We start from the raw sequence: 18,743 nt of genomic DNA, 5'->3' as shown, positions 1-18,743 counted from the left end.
TTTGAGTGAGACCTTGTATGCCCTGTGTGCGTGCGTGCGTGCGTGCGTGCGTGCGTGCATGTGTGTGTGCGGGTTTATATTTAAGGCTGTATGTGTGTGTAAGTATTTGTGTCTGTGTGTGTGCATGTTTGTATGTGACAGTAAGTATGCTTTTGTGCATGTGTCTGTGCATGTGTTTGCGTGCGCATTTGTGTGTTCTTGCGTGCATGCGTGTGAGAGGGTAGGTGTGATTGTCTTTTCGTGTGTGTGTGTGTGTGTGTGTGCGTGTCTGTGTGCATGCTTGCTTTCGTGCGTGTGTGTGTGCATGTGCGTGTGTGCATGCGTCTATGTTCTGTATATCCGTGCTAGGGCTGGGCCCCACAGGAAGACAGGGAAACGGTGAGATGTGTTGGGACAGCAGTGCACTGCGACAGTTCTCTCGTGGAGGAAGTGACAGTAACTAAAGCTCATCAAATATTTAGAGGACGCCCAGCCTCTTTTAAGGAGTCAGAGGTCGTTAAGGAGAATCTGCAGAGCTTCCAACACACACACACACACACACACACACACACACACACACTTATAACCTTCCCTTGTAAGCGGCAGTAAACATATATTCACTTCATCCGTCTTCTGTGGCGTATGCATTGCAGCTCTCCAGCAGGTTCGAACTAAACATCACAGAGTTTATACGCATACACACACTCAAACACCAGGAGACACACGCCATTGTAAACCACACATATACACACACACAAACACACGATACTCCAATATTAATGCCTCTATAAAACGATAGACAAACTGGTAACAATCACAGAGGAAGTATTCACCATTGCAGGTTGTTTTCAGATAAGAAGGAATCCTAAAGACACCACAGAGGGACAAAACACAGACTTCTGTTGCATAAAACATGATGTATTCATGAGTTTAATTCTGAAGTAAAAAGTTGTTGGTTTATTAAAAGAATGAAAAAGGGAAGGCTGAGGTTACAGTGTGTATTGTCTCAGGACATGCCTCACTGGTTTCCTGTTTGGTTTTCTGTCCAAACATTATCATTACTGGTTTATTAACCCTCCCTAGCAACACAGTTTAAGGGACTGCCGCAGCGACCATTTTTTCCCCTTCAACGATCATATTGGTGTCAAACCAATGAAAGCATGTTGACAATCTCAACAATAATGGGGCTGACACAACCGTAGAAGTAAATAAAGGAGTTAAATAAAACATGCTTCTGAAAAGTTGAGCTACATTTTCTGTAGCACCGGAGCGCAAACAGTAAAGGGGTTTGTAAGCGTAATTTTCCACTCTAAAATCTGTACAAGGAGATTTCAGTCGGGAGTGGAGAACATAAAGTAACCAAAAAATGACTGAAAGACACAAAGTGTAGATGCATCGGTTGTGAAAGGGCCTGGCTGGCAAGGTTTGTCAGTTTATATTTGTACAGCCCCGTCATCGGCCTCAGACAGGGGGAATAGCACAAGACATTCAAACCGGTTATTTCCCAAAGCCCCTAGACTCCAACCCCGGATCAAAGCCCATCATCTAAAGAACCGCGTTCACCTTGAGCTGATGTGTCATTTTCAGCAGCTCCTATAATAAGGATGAACAGTTTCCCATGAGATGCTCAGTCTGTCACTGACAGAGCGCGGTGGAAGTGACAAGGTCACAGAAGACAGGCCACCAGAGACTCTGTCGGGACCGGCTAGAACGCATTACGCTCACAACCAGGGAGTTAGCGGGATATCAAGGGGCACTGCACAAAGCAAACAGACGACCACGCAATGCGCTTCCGTGACACGTGGCGCTTTTACGATGCACTCGGGACGGTTATCGCGATGGTCATTATTATTCAGACCGCCACTGACATGCCAGCCCTTCAACACAGGGCTCCATACTGATATGTGAGCTTCTTCCTCCCCATGTCATGAACAGCCCGTGGCCTCGGGAGCACGGTTCCAGAGCCGGGCTTCAGAGGTCTGCTTTCGCTTCTCGCCTTCGGCGGTTTGAGTTTTTTTGTGTTTGTTCTTGTCGCTCTCTAGTCACGCGCTACTCGCGACTCGATCGATGTGGGCGCCCGCCGTGCCGTCTTCTCGCCCGCTCTGGTCTGTTCCCCGTCACCCCATCTGCCACCAGCACCAGCACCACCGCCGCCACCACAATGACATCGCCAGTTTTTTTTTTTTTTTTCTCCTCAAACACCACTCTGGTGTCAGCGTGAGTGAGTGCTCAGGAGGCAGGCCGCCAAGATGGCGGCCTCGTCGAGGGCGTTCACATGGAAACGCTAAACATAGAAGGCCACTCTGATGCCACGGCCGCTGCCACTCTCTCCCAAGCCAACGCCGCAGCCACGGTTCCTTCTTTCAGAACACATCTACTCACTACGATTATTGTCAATCATGAATAATGAATGAGATGTTTCGCTGACTGGACAGGAACAAAGGAGGTATCGCCTCGCTATGGCAGAGTGAAATGTTGCTTAGGGAAGGTGATAAAATGCTATTGTTGCCAGCTGGAAATTCACAACGCCTACTTCACGGTGGACAGGTTCTTCTAAATGCATGTGGATATAATGGGGGTTCAGCGTTTGAGCCACTTCACATTTGATTTGGTTTATTCTATTCTATTTTATGTATATATTTGTGTGTGTGCGTGCGTGCGTGCGTGTGTATGCGCGCATGCATATGTTTCTATATAGCAACACTTCATGGCCTTGCCGTATTTTTATGTTGGAAATTACTTATTTAATACATATTCTTAATATTTGACCATGATCATACGATTTTAGAGCAGAACAATTGTGCTGTGTCAAGTATTTTAAAACACAAGCCCAGTACAACAGAGAAGGAGGAGGTCTCACCTTGGTCCTCTTCAGGCCCTTCATGACGTCCACCATGACCCTCCTCTCCCCTAGACCGACCGACTCATCACTGGCATCTCCTCCTAGTGGTAAAAGAGGGATTGGACGTATATTTGTCATGACAACCATGTTTAATTTGTTCAAATATAGCAGCTTGGAATTGAAACTGAATTGAGAGCCAGAGAAAGAGTCAGGAACAGAGACAGGGATAATGAGAGGAGAGGGGGAGAGAGAAAGAGAGATACATAGACAGAGTGAGAGAGAATGTACAAATTAGAGGCCTAAAAGGAGGGGAAATGTTCAAATTCAAAATAAAGAGAGAAGAGAATGTAATGGTAAAGTGTTTTTATGAGCCAGTTGAAAGTCCCCTACAGTCCGTTCTCTGTGGCAAAAATATGATCTGTCTACAGCCGATTTATCAAACCTAATTTATATTCCCATGTGTGTGTTTGTGTACTTGTGACTTCTGCTTTTCCAAGGCCTTCCATGGAGAAGGATGGGGTGTATTTAGTATTCCAGCCCACGTTGCCTCCAGCTGAGCAGAGAGGAGGCCATATGAAAGCCATTCACTATTCACTAGCTTCCATTAGCCGCCGCATGGTGGAACGAGACCAGCATCTGCACGTTGAGGCTGTGAACAGGGATGCATGGTGGGTGATGCGGCCAGATTAACTGGAATCAATGGGTGCGCTGGAGGTGGGAATCATTATAGCCCATCCCCTCACCTGTCCCCCGGTGCCCCCTACTTCCTGTGAGTGACACAACAGGTGTGATGTGGGATGTGAAGTTGAAAAAATCCTTACTGTATTTTAGAGGCAAAGGTAGGCAGGTTGACCCAGGCCAAACACAGCGTATCTCAGGCCTTTCAGGTAGGTCTTCCAATATCTGAAGTCTTTGGAAGACTTCAGATATGGAAGCCACTTACAGAACCAATCAGCATTCTCTGTGGGCTGTCCATCAGTGTTGGTAGCTAATAGGAACACGCAGACCGGCCTGTTGGTGCGATGGCACAGAGGTGTTATACAGATGTGAAATAATATGAGAAAGAAATAACCCTCAGGATTACTGGCCATAATGTGCAGAGCTGGTCATATAGTACCGATCCCATTTCCCCATCCTATCTCCCATTCCATATCAATACTTTTGGAGTGTTCTTTAGGTAACACATAACAAGGAAAGGAGAAGCATATAATCTACTCTTGCTTACTCTTGCAAACTGGGGTTTGCTTCTGTGACGCTGCTGTTTCTTTGTTCTCCTGGAAAGGTTTTACAGCTGTATTGTGCTTGTTATGTTTTGAACAGCCAGTTTCCCTTCTATCTACCTCCAGTGCCTCAATGATTTGACATGATTTCCAGTGAACAGCATACTATTGCTATTGTTACAAACTGACAGCATATCCAAAAATAAAAAAGTAAATACATGACGTAACATCAGCAATTTACAATTATTTACATCATGCAAATATTATAAAAGTGGTTGTATACTGGTCTAGCCTAAGAACCAACATGTATCATTAGTCATTAAGCCACTACCCAAACATTTAAAATGTATTTACCAATATTGCAGTATTCAAAAATGAATTCATGTTTTGTTAAACTCAATGAAATAGTAAGCCATTGAAACATGAATTAACATTGAAAGATTAGTTAATTCATGGGCTTATTTCGAAAGAATAAGGTTTGGCATATGTTCTGTGACCACCACCCGTGGATAACCACTGTATTATAATATAGAAATCCTACATCAAATGGGCACTTAGAAGCAATTACTCAGTGTGGAAATGAATATTGATATAGATAGATAGAAAAGCAACCACAGTCCCTTTAAAAAAGAAAATATGAAAGGACAGGGACACCCCTGTATTTGTTTGTCTTCTCTGTGCAGTAATTCACTGAGCACTTAGCAAAGCTCACGCTCAAGGCTATCTCCCCGGCCGCCCAGGCTGCCCGGGACAGGGGGCCCCCGTGACAGATTGGCCAGCCTTCGAGGTCATCATACCCAGAATCTCAAAGCTGCCGGGGCCCCGGGAACCTCATTCCTCAATATTGAGATTCTATCTCCAAAAAACAGTATGGCTTTCCTTTGGAATAAATTGCCGTTTCCTCTTCTACTGCTTGCCAGCCGGGCAATCTGGTATTAATCTCTCTACGACGCACCGCCCAGAAGCAGGGGCCCACAATATGAAGGAAAAAAACAAGAAACACTGATGAAAATAATCCCTCTTTTCCCTGGTTCAGGGAGAACTGTTTATCAGTGTTGGGACAGCAAGGGAAGTTGGGCTTCAGTGGAGTGGAGTCACAGATAGCAGAGGGACTGTTTATGTTGTAACTCTTAATCTGCTGACAGGCTTTTGGAGAACAGTCTCTTATTACAAACAATGTTTTATTTTGGAGGGATTGAACAGCTATAAAAAAGGAATATACTACTGGTAAGAAAATGACTTAGCAGCCCTTTTTTCCACACAAACTGCAACCCCTAGGATTCGCATGCCAAGCAGGTCGTTTTTCTCTTAAAGGGATAGTTCACCGGTGGAGATCTTAAGGTTATATGAAGTTAATAATTCTATTTATTATCAATGTGCAAACATTTTTGAAATCGGTTCATCCTAGCCTGAGAAAAGGCTGGAAGTGGTCTCTCTGGCTCAAAGTAAGAAATCCTCCAACTACCACAGTGCATTGCGCTCGCTGCACCGCCCGCCTGTTTCCGTTTGAAGGGGGAAGGACCCATTGTACTAGCGCGAGTGGTAGCGCGAGCAAACTTTGTGTAAACATATCCCCTTGATACGTTGACTAGTTTAGACTTCTCCTGTCGTTTTTTCAAAAGCATCATTTGTATATAATACTGTACAGCATAAAAACATTTGCTAATTACAGTAGCTCTGGCATCGCTGAAATTCGCTGCAGCACAGGGACTCTGTGTTAGTGTCTATAGGCTATAGACTCTGGCACGCTCTGGCAAATTTGATTTCTGATTTCAGCAGATTTCTACTGACATGACGTCAAACGTGTTATTTGATGTCAAGTCAGGAGTAATGTAAGGAGGACAGCTGGGCCAAGGGAAGACCGGGTTAGACTGAGAGAGGAAAAAACTGTTTTTATATTACAACAGCGATTTTATAATGACAGAACGCCGGTTCTGTATCGGTGAAGTATCCCTTTAACTATCCCTTAATTCAGTCATAGTACATTCGGAAGCACAACAGGCCAATAGAAGGATAACATTGTCTCCAATCAGCACAGAACAGCCTTGGTCACACCTCCTTTTCCAATCCAACTTCCAAGAAGTAAATCGCGGCATTCCGTACTAAATGAACAACCACTCAGAACATTGAGCTAGTGATTGTGATTGGATACCCCCTGGCCAATCACCCACTTGGAAGGGGGAGAGCTGGATTTGGATGCACAAATGCATCCCAGGTTAAGGTGCATTTCATCACTAGTTGTTAAATTAATCTTGTTTTATTTAGGCCATACAGCGCTTGATTGTACACCCTGTAGAGCTTGCATAAGATTTGGTAAAAGCACTTGAATTGAAATGTGTCACCTATTGCAACACAAGCTGCTCATTGAGTGTGTGTATTGCAATTCCTGTGGTAAGGGGAAGAAAAGGACTTCAATAATATGTAAAAGTAGAGAATATAAACAATAGCATGCGATGAGGATGGAAGAACCCTGAAGAGAAAGCCTGATGGTATAACTTCTTGTAATATGGATACCCATACCCAACACAAATCTGATATGCTTTTTCTACAATATATAACACGTAGGACTGAAATATGTAAAAACATGAATTAACAAGACAACAGATGAAAAATATTGTGCACAGCCTGCAATGCAATCTACGGGAAATGAAACAAACCCCTACTAACACATATTGGAAGCTTGATCCGTGAAAATAGTTGGTGCGGTAAGGTCACAAACTACCTTTTTAATTCCATCTTCAGAGTAAACCATATGCCAAAGACAACAGCCGCTGCAGAGTAAAAATACAGCCTGTTGTGCCAAACCATCATCCAACAGCTTTCAAGAGACTGTGCTTCTTTCCACCTACATTAAGACAAGATTGTTATAAGAACCCAGTGTTATATTAATGTGTTAATGCAAATAAGACATACTTCAGGTAATACCTCTGCTATGGCAATGTAAATTAACATTATTTTTGTTAGCAAGCAGTTCCATCTTTTGTTACTTGCCTTCAGACCACTAGATGCACCTACCTTTCATATCTGAGGTTTGACAAGTACTTGCTGCAATGCCAAATAATTATGAACCAACTTTGCAACATTAAAGCTAAGCAGAAAAAAAACGACATTTGTATAAAGTGTGCAACGTCTTGTCTCTTACCAACAATTCATCTTCTCAACAGTGGACCATGGACCTATAAAGAAAGCAGTGGACACGTGTAGCCATGTTGTCATCGTCATTATTGATGGGACTTCTGGGAATTGTGGTTTTTATGGGTCGCTTCCTCATAACTATGATTATTAACTGTTCACTTTTCTTGAAATACATTTATTTATTTTTAAATAAAACTGAATCAAAAAATGCATTCGTATTTTATTTTCATTAGAAATACAGTATTTAGAGATAAAACTGAGATGCGGAACCTTTGGTTCACGTCTCATGTTGACTGCGGCACTACTTTGACAACGCACTTGTATTGAGTCAGTCGATCCATCTGACGCTTAACTCGTGTTGTTATTAATATACATATGAGTTCACTGCGTTGACAGATATCTATATATTTATCGATCATCAAAATGTCCATCTTTACCCCGACAAATCAAATACGGCTGACGAATGTGGCAGTCGTGCGGATGAAAAAGGGAGGAAAACGATTTGAAATTGCCTGTTACAAAAATAAAGTGGTGAGCTGGAGATCTGGAGCGTAAGTATTTGTTAACACTGTATAACGTGATAACTATAACAGGTTTGTTATCTATCCATTTTATCCTCAGACAGATCTAAACTATAAACACCTTTGTCTGTTTTCATCTAGGGAGAAAGATCTGGATGAGGTTCTGCAAACGCATTCAGTTTTTGTCAACGTTTCCAAAGGGCAGGTTGCCAAGAAAGATGACTTGTCCAAATCGTTTGGAACAGAGGATATTACCGAAGTGTGTAAACAAGTAAGTTGCTTCAACATCTGTCTGTTGTTAGTATTGAGTGACTACTTACATAGCTACAGTATGCGAGTTAAAGCTCCATCTCCATCGCAACATTGTAACGCCATCGTACATCATCATGACTGTGCATCTGAATTCGACTGTGAGTGTTGATTTTCCACTCTTGGTTTATTTCTCCATGGACAGATTTTAGCTAAAGGGGAACTCCAGGTTTCTGACAAAGAAAGGCAGGGACAACTGGAGACCATGTTCAGGGACATAGCGACGATCGTGGCGGAGAAATGTGTCAACCCAGAGACCAAGAGGCCGTACACTGTCAGTCTGATCGAGCGTGCCATGAAGGACATCCACTACTCTGTGAAGGCCAACAAGAGCACCAAGCAACAGGTAGGCAGCTGCATGTCCACTTTAGTTTCATAATAAAAAATATTAGCCAATACCTAAGTCACTTATAGATTTTATCTTTGTTTACTTTTAAACTTTTTCGCTCATTTTACTTGATTGAATGTCCTGTAATTCTGCTGCAGTGACCGCCAAATCCCCACCTGGGAAGTTTTATAAAGTTGAGATTATCGTTCTCCTATCTTAGTACATCATCCTGCAAGTGTTACGGAATCCAAGCTAGTTCCTCAATGTGTAACCTCCATGTTTTGCTGTGTGCCTCCCAGGCGCTGGAGGTCATCAGACAGCTGAAGGAGTCAATGGAGATCCAGAGGGCCCACATGAGGCTGCGGCTGGTCCTGCCGGCCAAGGAGGGCAAGAAGCTGAAGGAGAAGCTGAAGCCTCTCCTGAAGGTGGTGGAGAGCGAGGACTTTGACGAGCAGCTGGAGATGGTGAGGGCCTCGGAAAAACATCGTCTGACAAAGTCCCACAACCTGTGTGACAAAATACAATCACCAGGGAATTCCATGGCAGTGTAACAGAGTCCTGGTTACATTCTGTCAGTAACCAGGCAGTGTATATCTGTGAATGTAGCTCTGAATGTATGAATGGACATATGTGCTTGTTGTAATACCACGACACATGACCACTTCTACCATTACTAGAGTTAATGTCAGCCATTAAATAGCCCCCATATATATTCCTCCCCCAACACAGGTGTGTCTGGTGGACCCCGGCTGCTTCAGGGAGATCGACGAGCTGATCCGCTGTGAGACCAAGGGCCGGGGCTCTCTGGAGGTCCTCAACCTGAAGGATGTGGAGGAGGGGGATGAGAAGCTGGAGTAACACTACCCCTTAACCCTTCTACCCACGACCCTCCATCCTCCGACCCCGTTGCTACCTAACCCGAATCCGCTTTGTCCTCTACTCTTACCCCTCAACACTTCAGATCCGAACTCTACCCTCAACCCTGTTTCCCCTTAACTCTTAACCTTCTTTAACCCTTTTGCCCGTAACCCATCTACCCACAACCCCCTTATCCTCAACCCTTTGCCCACTAACCCTAATCCACTTTACCCGCAAACCTTAACCCTCAACCCTTTAGCAATAAACGCTAAACCCTAAAACCCCTTACCCTTAACCCTCAACTCTTCGACTTCTCCAACCCCAATTTACCCTAAACCTCTCACATCTAACCCTTAATTCCTCTACTGCAGCCCCATTGCCCTTATCTCCAACCTCCATCACCATGGACCCTCTGTGCCTCCATATATATATATATATATATCAAGCATTCTGGCACGCAGAGGGCATACTCTCTATATCGCTAATTTACACTATTCCACTTCAAATCCATGATGCCATTCCTGTGTTCCAGCCACTGTATATTTAGAGAGTTTATTCGGCTGTGCATGGCTGTCTTGGTTTCTTGTGTGCAGTTTGAGCCTTCCAAAGAGGAATGTACTTGGCTTTAGTTGGGGTGTTTTCATCCCACGTCATAAGTCCCAATTTGATTACATTATTGGAGTTTGGACCATATTACAAGAATATTGTCCATGCCTTTTTATTTTACCACTTGTGATCTATAATCATGGCTTACTGTGTAATTTGCTTCATCCAATAATTTATATTTTGTCATTAAATATATATTGAAACAAATTACCTTATTAAATGGTTTATTATTTCCCCCCACTTTTAAATGGTTTATGAATTCCCCCCACTTTAGAAATATGGGGATGCGTTGTCAACATAGTTCATTATACAATTACATTTTTTTTATCCATTTGGATGCAGTGACGATTGCTTTCTAATCATTTTTTGTAAAATCAAGGTTGATCGCGTACTGCACAAGTTAGCGGAGAAGCTCCTTGAAAGAGTGAAAGTGATTTGAATAATTAAAAAAAATCCTCATAATTGTCCATGAATGTGGATCTTTTTTTGTCAAGGTTTTCTAGTATGTCTGCTGAGATTAAGATGTGTCCAGTGTGCTGCCTCCGTTTCTTGCTTATATTTTAAATGGTAGGGCATTTTAACAAAACAAAACATATAAATCCAGTATAAATGACCGGTTTGCAGTGAAGTGATAGTGTTAGCGGTCAAATGTTGTGCTTTTCCCAACCAACACACCTGTGACCTAGCCTGGCTAACAGGTATACCCAGGCTACCTGTGACCAGGTCACAACCAAACATGTTCTTGAAACCCAAGTGTGCACCTGCCACCTGCACCCCCCTGTGAGGATAATATAACGTGGCAAAGAAAATTGATGTTAAAAACGGAAAATAGCTTCTATTTGCATAATTATTGGGATTAAAATTGTTCCATTCATCAGGGATAATATGAATATTTTACTTTCCATCACATATTGTATCCAGTGTGAGCTACCTTCTTATTTGAAGTCTTATTTAAAGACTTCAAATATGGTGTTCACAGATTTAGAATTTCAGAACCGGTGGCTATATCCTTTGATACGACAAGGCTTTGAACATTCCAGGGGCACCAGCATTGAGAAAGAGACACCCACACGTTTCATGTCAAGTTTAATTCCACACAGAGAGAGAGAGAGACCCAACAACACAGTGAAAGCTCAATGTTACATTAGCCCTGTTGCCTGTTAGCACACCAGCAAGATCAGAGGACATACATTCACTAATCCCTGCTCAAAACACATGCTGGAGGATAGGTTATTTGGGGTAAGTATTAGCACAAGGACTCTTCCCACTTGGAGGTCCTGAGTGTTGAACCATCAATCCTCCACCTATACCAGACACCCTGTTTCACACTGTAGTGTTTGTCACTCTTATTTAAACTTTGTATGGCAGCTGTAAAAAAGCTAATATTATCCTGGAACCATATTTAGGACAAGGCCACACAATATATTAATCAGGTTTGGTATATTACATGTAAACAGCATTCTAAGTAAACTCCCAAAAGCGCATGTACAATATTTCCATTGAATTTACCATACAGCTTGAACATCTCACTCCATATTATAAGGCACCTCACGGTGTATGGCAAGGCTTCATCTTAAATGCCATTGTAGGCTAGGATAATGGCATCATAATGACACTTAAGAGCATAGGCCTACTCTTTAGAAGAGCAAATTACATTTAAAACCAACATGCTATGCATGACAGCTACCCCTACACATTCAAAGTTTAGATATATGACCAACTATTTTAGCGTCACACATAATTGTTATTCCCATGGAAGTAATTTGGAATGTTAAACGTGTATAGGAAGTGGTATATTTCCGGTAACCCATGAACAATTAGGCACAATAACGGTTTGACAAAAACAAACTTGTGCTGTATTATGCAGGCATCGGCCTCTCCTGCTGTTCAAACAAGGACAACGGGGTCTGCTTTTCATTCCACAGGTAGGCCTAGTGCTTACCCATAAGAGTCCATGGAGTTGAACATACTGCATTGAATCATCAGATGGGCTCAGAGTGAGCCCTGTTGTACTGGCTGTTGGTGAACGTTGTCCTATGGATGGTGCTCAGAGGGTTTTCACTTTCCTCCTGCTGCGGGTACCTGCTCACCGGCACCGACCCAACGGGCTCTTGAGACCGTGGACACCGGGTGAGCAGAAACGCGCCGCCGGCGACCATCAACCCAAAGGAGATCCAGCCGAGGTAGAGCGCCGGGCCCCAGTCGCGCTGCAGATCTTTGGCGCCCTCTAGAGGCTGACTGGTGTGGTGACACGTCCAGGCCATGGGAACCAACAACAGTATTCCAGACACAACAAATAGCGCTCCGGACGCCAGCTTCACCTGACCACGCGTTGGGAACCACACAATCCCCGCGGTTCCCACTGCCACGGCGAACGCCCCGGCTCCTATCGCAGCCCCGACCAGCGCCCTCCAGGTGCGGAAGTTTCCAGAGAGCGACATGAGTCTCTGGTAAAATGAGCAATGGAGACTCCCGTCGTGCGCCAGGTCCCAGTGGTCCCAATCCAACCACACCCCGTCCCAGTACGCGGGCAGGGTGGCGGTGACGTTGTCAACGGTGCCGCTCACCTTCCAGAGCGACAGGCAGCGGGTGAAGATGCTGCACAGCCAACCGGTGACGCCCAGGCCCAGTGCGGTCCGCTCCAGCCAGCGATCCATGACTTGTCCGGGCCGCCGCTGCTGCTGATTCCTCGCTCCCGGCACGGCGCTGCCAACCAGAAACAGCTGCTCAGAGCGGAGGGCGGGTTCTGTGTTTTAGTGTGTGTCTGGCTGTGTTAGGGTGATAAAGAGAGAGAGAGAGGGAGAGGTAGCGAGGAAGAAAGAAATTCAGCAGCTCTGAGTGCGTGCGTGTGTGCGTGTGCGTGCGTGTGTATGTTTGTGTTGAAGAAACGCACAGCGAAAGGGATGAGGGGACACCAGAGATTATGAAGGTTTGGACATGTTTGGACATGTCTAGAGACCAAATCACTGGTTCTGAGTTTGTGTGTGTGTGTGTGTGTGTGTGTGTTGTGATGGAAAATCCACATTTTGTTTATTTTTAATAATTCAAGCTTTGTTTCCTTCAGGTTTTGTTATCTAACCCCCCATTTGTTATCTAGTGTTATTAAGTTCCCCTTTACTTAACCTTTGCCTGAGCTGAACCCGTCACAAGGACCCCCTTATATATATATATATTTATATATATACACACGAGTAAAACTCAACATTTCCCTCACATGATGTGTGGACAAATGCGTTGTGTTGAGGTGGTAACAGTGTTAAAAGGGTGTTTGAAACTGGGCTCACTCTGCTAGGGAGGAGACTGGTGTATGCATACATAAACAAGTAATTATTTACAACTATTGTGTGCTTTTTCAGATTTAGAAGTCTCATCCGTCCTAGACGCAATATCTCATAAAGGAATTGCCATGACTGTGTCTGTGTGTTTGTTTGAGAGAGAGAGGCGGGGGGAGAGAGAGAACACACAGGTGTTTGTGGGTGTTTGTGGGTGTTCCCTTGAGCCTGGGCTGGTTACAGGACTGCTACATGCATGTACTCGCTGTAAAACCAGTTACCCCACATGGGTGGGACTCTGGAACAGCAGTAGGGAAATCCCATGTTTGCTCTGCTCTGCCTTTATAACAATCTCAGCCTCTCACTCTCCGTTGAGATCAGCAGTAAAACAAAGATGAGCCTGTGTTGGGGCTTCTGGCTGAGCGCTTTGTTTTAACGTTGAAGCGCCACAACCTCATATAACGGGAGAATGAGCAGCGTTCCCTCAAATAGAAGGAGACGCTTCACGTTTCCATGAAGTCTTTGTGCGGTGACTCAGCTGAAAAACACGCAGACACTCCTTCGGATTTCCATTGTTATGCAAAACATCTTCAACTGATACAAATACAAAAAACACAAAAACAACAGCAGCTCTATTAAACATTTATTTGCAATTCCCTGAAGTGAATCACAAAAGTCCCCTCTAAGTCATACTAACATTATGTTTTTTCTACTGGCCTCTATGAGTATGTTATACCAATATTATTGCTCACGTTGAAAAACCATGCAAAATTCCGCGTATACTGCATTGGCTGCTGAGGTTTGAAGCAAAGGGAATGGCATTATGGGAGTTCTAACTACATTTCCCATGAGCCCATGCTCATTGTTTGTTGAGGGTTAGCTACCTGAAGGATTTGAGGGTTTATTTCAAAGGAAAGATGGGCTGAAAGTGATAAGGGGGGTTTGGAAAGCAAATAAACACTATAATCTATCAAATCAACATGAGATCTATACAAATAACATCTTCCCTTACTTTAACCAATTCTGTCATTCCATTACCATTTTATTTTCTGCATCTTAGACATTTCAGCAGACCCATGTATATAAAATTTGGCTGTAATGCCGATGATGGATGTTCGAATAGAATCCCCCCTCCCCCCCCCCCACCCCCATGTATCACACGTAGTTCTTGAAGGCGTAGCCGCTGTGCGAGGTGTGGGTGGTCCGCGCCGCCCGCCTGTACCCGCCCGAACCCCCCCTCGCCCTGGCGGCGGGCGGGGGGCAGCTGCCGAACATCAGCGCCCCCCCGCACAGCAGCAGGCCGCCGGTCACCCAGCCGATGTAGATGGCGGCCCCCAGCTCCTTCTTCAGCACGTCGGGGACGCGCGGGTCGCGGAAGTCCCTGACGATGCCGTTGGCCGTCCAGGACACGGCCACCAGGGTGGCGAGCGCGCTCAGGGTGAACGCCAGGCCCGCCGCCGCCACCACGCGGCCCTTGGCGCGCGCGTGGCTCAGGCAGTTGGTGCAGCGGGCCCCCAGCAGGAAGAGCAGGAAGGCCAGGCAGCCCAGCACCAGGCTGATGCACACCAGGCCCCTGGCGGCCTGCAGGTCGGGCTCCAGGTCCAGCAAGGCGTCGTAGATCTTGCACTGCATCTGACCCGTGTACTCGCTGACGCACGTCATCCACAGGCCCTCCCAGAACACCTGCATGACCACCAGGTGGGTGCCGATGAAGGCCGTCACCTTCCACATGGGCAGCCCGCAGATCAGAATGATGCCGGCCACGCCCAGCATGGACAGGGTGAAGCCCAGCTCTTCCAGGCCCATGGTGGTGGTGGTGGTGGCTGAAGGAGGTGGTGGTGGTGGTGGTGGTGGTGGTGGTTTGGGGAGGTGGGTGTAGTGGCGGTGGTGGTGATGGTGGTGGGGGGAGGTCACTCCTGTGGGAGATAGAGGAGGGGAGGGTGAGAGAGTAGAGGGAGGGAAAGAAGGGAGAGCTGGAGGAGGGAGACGGAGAGAATGAGTTGGGGGAGAAAGAGGGAGCAGGAAAGAGAGGTGGGAGGAGAGAGGGAAGGAAGGGAGACAGAGAGAGAAAGAGGGAAATAAATCAATGAATATTTACATTGTTACTGGGATACCTTTTAGCAAATCAGGAACAGCCATTGGAAATAACACACATGGAAACAATATGATATCCCTGCAGTTTTTATGTATTTATTTATCTTTGCCTTGATATATTGGCAATAAATGTGTCGATTGTACATTTCATGACACCAAACACTGTAGGTAGAACATCATTTCTCAACCTGAAAATAAATTAAACGACGATTTCCCCAGATATTGTGAAGGTAGGCCTTTTTCTTGGGAAATCTTGTGTAGGTTTGGTTAATTTGTCAAATAATAGCCACTAGGGGTCAGTGTGTCATCAGAGACACAGTATTTTCACTAGAATAATGCTCATTATGTAAATTGCAAATTATGCACTTAAAAACTAAACCGTAAATCAAACACGAATGTATTTTCATCAGTATGACAAATTATATATGTTTCATAGGTTGTAATGTTGTTGAAAGTTGTCAAGTGAAAGGATTTTTTGTTCAATCACACAATTTGACTCCGATCCAAGAGTAGACACAAACTAATTGAAAAAAAAAAAGGAAAACGACGACAGAAACCGTCCTCGTTGTAACCGAAAGGCTGGGTGTGGTTGGAGTTGTTTTTTTCGTTACATTCCCATCGAACGGAATCACATGACCACTCCAAACGCTCCCGGTTTCGCGTGATAAGACAAGTTTACACAACAGAGCAGACCACTCTCCCCACCGTAAACACAAATGTAATAAAAGAAAGAAACCCAAAACTTTCGAATAAACAAAAAAATGGACATTCAGTAACAGGTATTCCACCTGCTGGGCAGGGGCGGATCTACGGGTGGGCCTGGTTGGTACAGGCCCACCCAGATTGACAGTGGTCCCACCCAATCAGATTCATGGGAAAAAAATAAATATATATATATATATATTAAATGTTTAATTGTCTTTTCTCATACAATATAGGTTTTCTTCTTGAAGACATTTATAATTTAAAATATTTACAGTAGCTACCAAAAAAAAAATAATTCAGAAACCCCTCTCGTACTCATTAGTTCTGTCCAGTGACGTCGTTACCCAACATCATGGTCGACGCAGACAGCGGATTGCGGTTTCGTGCACCATCAGATAGGAGCCTCAATTAGCAATGGCTAAACAGCTCTCTTTGAGTCACTTATGATGACATAATCAACTTTTTCAACTCGAAACCTAGGAGACTCGGCCTTGTGTAGAAGCTCCGGTTAGACCCGGTTTTTGTATGCTGGCCCACCGTGGCATTATTGCTGTTTCTGAAAGTTTTTTCTGAATATTAATTCATTCGTTTGATCCATTTATATTCATGTAGGCCTATGGGTTGTAGTCACTATATAACGTGAGCTATGCAGTGTTAGATTTGTGTTTTTATTTTCTTAATATCCTACATCTGCCTATGTGATATGACATGAGTATAAGGCATATTAAAATACTACAGATTTGCAAGTTCTCTCCACTTAATCATTTTATATAAGTAGGCTATTTAAGACTCAGCCTTGTGTAGAAGCTCCGGTTAGACCGGGTTTTTGTATGCTGGCCCTCCGTGGCATTATTGCTGTTTTTTGAAAGTTTTTTTCTGAATATTAATTCATTCGATTCGTTTGATCCATATTCATGTTCGGGTTGTAGTCACTATAACGTGAGCTATGCAGTGTTGGATTTGTGTTTTTATTATGTGATATTCTGACATGAGTAAAAGGCATATTAAAATGTAGAACCGATCTGCACGTTCTCTCCACCTCATGATTTTGATAGATATAAGATGATAGATATAAGAATATATCTATATATAGATATATTCTTTGCCTGTTTGTAAGAATATATCAGACATGAATTGATTCACATTTTTGATGAGTGTTTTTAAATAATTCCTCTCCTACACATAAACACTTTTATTTATACGTATCTCTCAGTCAACATAATGAATAACAGGTTTCACAAACATGGATTCACTCTCTTACACTCATATGATAGATAGATAACTAACTACTAACCAAGAACCATCTAACTAACAAACCAACTAACCTACTAACTAGCAAGCAACCATTTATTGTGTTTGCCCAGAGTTTAAGCTGACATCAGCGGTGAGATCATCTCTAACAACAAAAGGAGAGTTGTTTCAGGTGAGAACTGGTTCTTCCTTTACTTTCGTATACTTGTGCTGAGTGTCGCTGAACAACACTGAAACGTGCCAAGTGTCAAACACAGAAGAAAATGTAGGACTAATGTGTGCACAGTGAAACGGATCATGTGGCCAATCTAAATAGAAACCTAATCAGCTATTGTCATGTCTGTCTCAATGAATAGCAGCAACTCATGAAGATAGACGGACTTTCCCGTATGTCAGGTACAAACATCCAAACAACAAACACTTCCATCAGGGTCTTTGATGCTTCTCAGTGGAAGGGGGATCTCCATGGGTGGGGAGGACCCCCCTGGCTGAGATGGGCTGATTGCTCAGGAGATGTTTTCCCTGCACTGGTCTGGGGGATCTGTTAGGAATAAGCATTTACTTTTGCCTCCTTGTCATAAATCAAGGTGGTGACGACACAGGCGACCACTAGCAGGCCAAGTGTGGTACAGGGGAAAAAACATATCGTCATGGAAACCATGTCGCAAACAAAAAATAATACTAAGGTGATAACTGGAGTCATAATGCGACCAATTAGAAATGAGTGAGAACACAATGGAGTTTCTGAGCCAAGATGATACCGGGTTTCTTAAAAAACGCAATACTAGGAAGCAAGATAGGTTGGGCTTCTGTTGAATGAAAGGCAGGGAGGAGACATTCCCCGCCTTTCACCACCCGAGCGGCCATTACAGAAAGTAGGGTGTTGTGAGAGGTCAATAATTGTATACAAATAAACGTTTTTTATCTGAAAAAACGATTTCATGGGAAAGATGTAAACAATAATCGATTAACATCCAGATGTACATAACCATCCACCTTTCTTTCTACATTCTGAATCCTTGATGTTCTGAACTACAGTGAAACTGTGTTGTTTACTTAGCAGGGTTTCGACATTATCCACCACTATGCCGGGCACAGCTCTACAGGGTCACCCAGGGAGCCCGAACTGGTTTGGGAGCATTCTCCTTTCATTGGTGGTTGTTTTTCTCCCATGTAAGGAAAAGACTAGCCAGATGACATGAGATCTGTTGCACTCCTGTCCCCTTTCCTCCACAGCTTTGACTAACTTAACCCAGTGTGTGTGTGATTGCTAAATACTATATACATCCTCACTACGTTGTTCCTTGTTAAGACATTTGTAATTGTTGTTTAGAAGAGAGTTGTAGCTGAACTCGTATTCACAATTGTCACTTAATTTAGTGAATGCCAGGTGGACATTCCACAGTAAGGAACAGGTTCAGTGTGTTGGTTCTGATCATGAATCACTGAAGTCATCGTCTAAACATACAAATGTGCATAGATACTGATCACACTGAACAACTAGGTCATTTGTGGAGTCAGATTGAATTCCTACTGACACTTTAAAAAAGGCAGGTTTTTGAATGAGCATGAACAGCTTAATTTTAGAGGTGAAAGAGGTAAAATCCTGCGATCAACCTTTCT

At 44.0% G+C, this 18,743-nt stretch overlaps 4 protein-coding genes across 4 annotated transcripts in view; 1 reads left to right on the top strand and 3 right to left on the bottom strand.

The window, feature by feature from the left end:
* Nucleotides 1-7,210, bottom strand: part of tyw1 (tRNA-yW synthesizing protein 1 homolog) — a gene marked incomplete at its 3' end in the record, with an annotated part of 49,130 nt that extends 41,920 nt beyond the window's left edge. Inside the window, 2 exon segments of the mRNA XM_079732966.1 lie at nucleotides 2,840-2,922; nucleotides 7,184-7,210. Of these exon segments, the coding sequence (XP_079589092.1) occupies nucleotides 2,840-2,875 (36 nt within the window). The 5' untranslated portion in view covers nucleotides 2,876-2,922; nucleotides 7,184-7,210.
* A 299-nt stretch (nucleotides 7,211-7,509) lies between these two features.
* Nucleotides 7,510-10,154, top strand: sbds (SBDS ribosome maturation factor). Its single transcript, XM_079733390.1, has 5 exons — nucleotides 7,510-7,727; nucleotides 7,839-7,968; nucleotides 8,152-8,352; nucleotides 8,634-8,798; nucleotides 9,064-10,154. The coding sequence occupies exons 1-5, from the start codon at nucleotides 7,600-7,602 to the stop codon at nucleotides 9,190-9,192; spliced, it is 753 nt and encodes a 250-aa protein (XP_079589516.1). The 5' UTR covers nucleotides 7,510-7,599; the 3' UTR covers nucleotides 9,193-10,154.
* A 748-nt stretch (nucleotides 10,155-10,902) lies between these two features.
* LOC307073369 (claudin-4-like) lies at nucleotides 10,903-12,561 on the bottom strand. The gene has a single exon (XM_079733160.1). The coding sequence runs from the start codon at nucleotides 12,453-12,455 to the stop codon at nucleotides 11,781-11,783; it is 675 nt and encodes a 224-aa protein (XP_079589286.1). The 5' UTR covers nucleotides 12,456-12,561; the 3' UTR covers nucleotides 10,903-11,780.
* Nucleotides 12,562-14,225: 1,664 nt separating this feature from the next.
* cldnj (claudin j) lies at nucleotides 14,226-14,876 on the bottom strand (the record flags this gene model as incomplete). Its single annotated transcript, XM_079732965.1, has 1 exon — nucleotides 14,226-14,876. One exon carries the CDS (start codon nucleotides 14,874-14,876, stop codon nucleotides 14,226-14,228), a length of 651 nt encoding a protein of 216 aa, XP_079589091.1.
* Nucleotides 14,877-18,743: the final 3,867 nt, after the last annotated feature.

Source organism: Pollachius pollachius (assembly GCF_949987615.1).
Source record: "Pollachius pollachius genome assembly, chromosome: 3".
Classification (NCBI taxonomy): Eukaryota; Metazoa; Chordata; class Actinopteri; order Gadiformes; family Gadidae; genus Pollachius; species Pollachius pollachius.
This window is presented reverse-complemented; position numbering and strand designations above follow the sequence as displayed.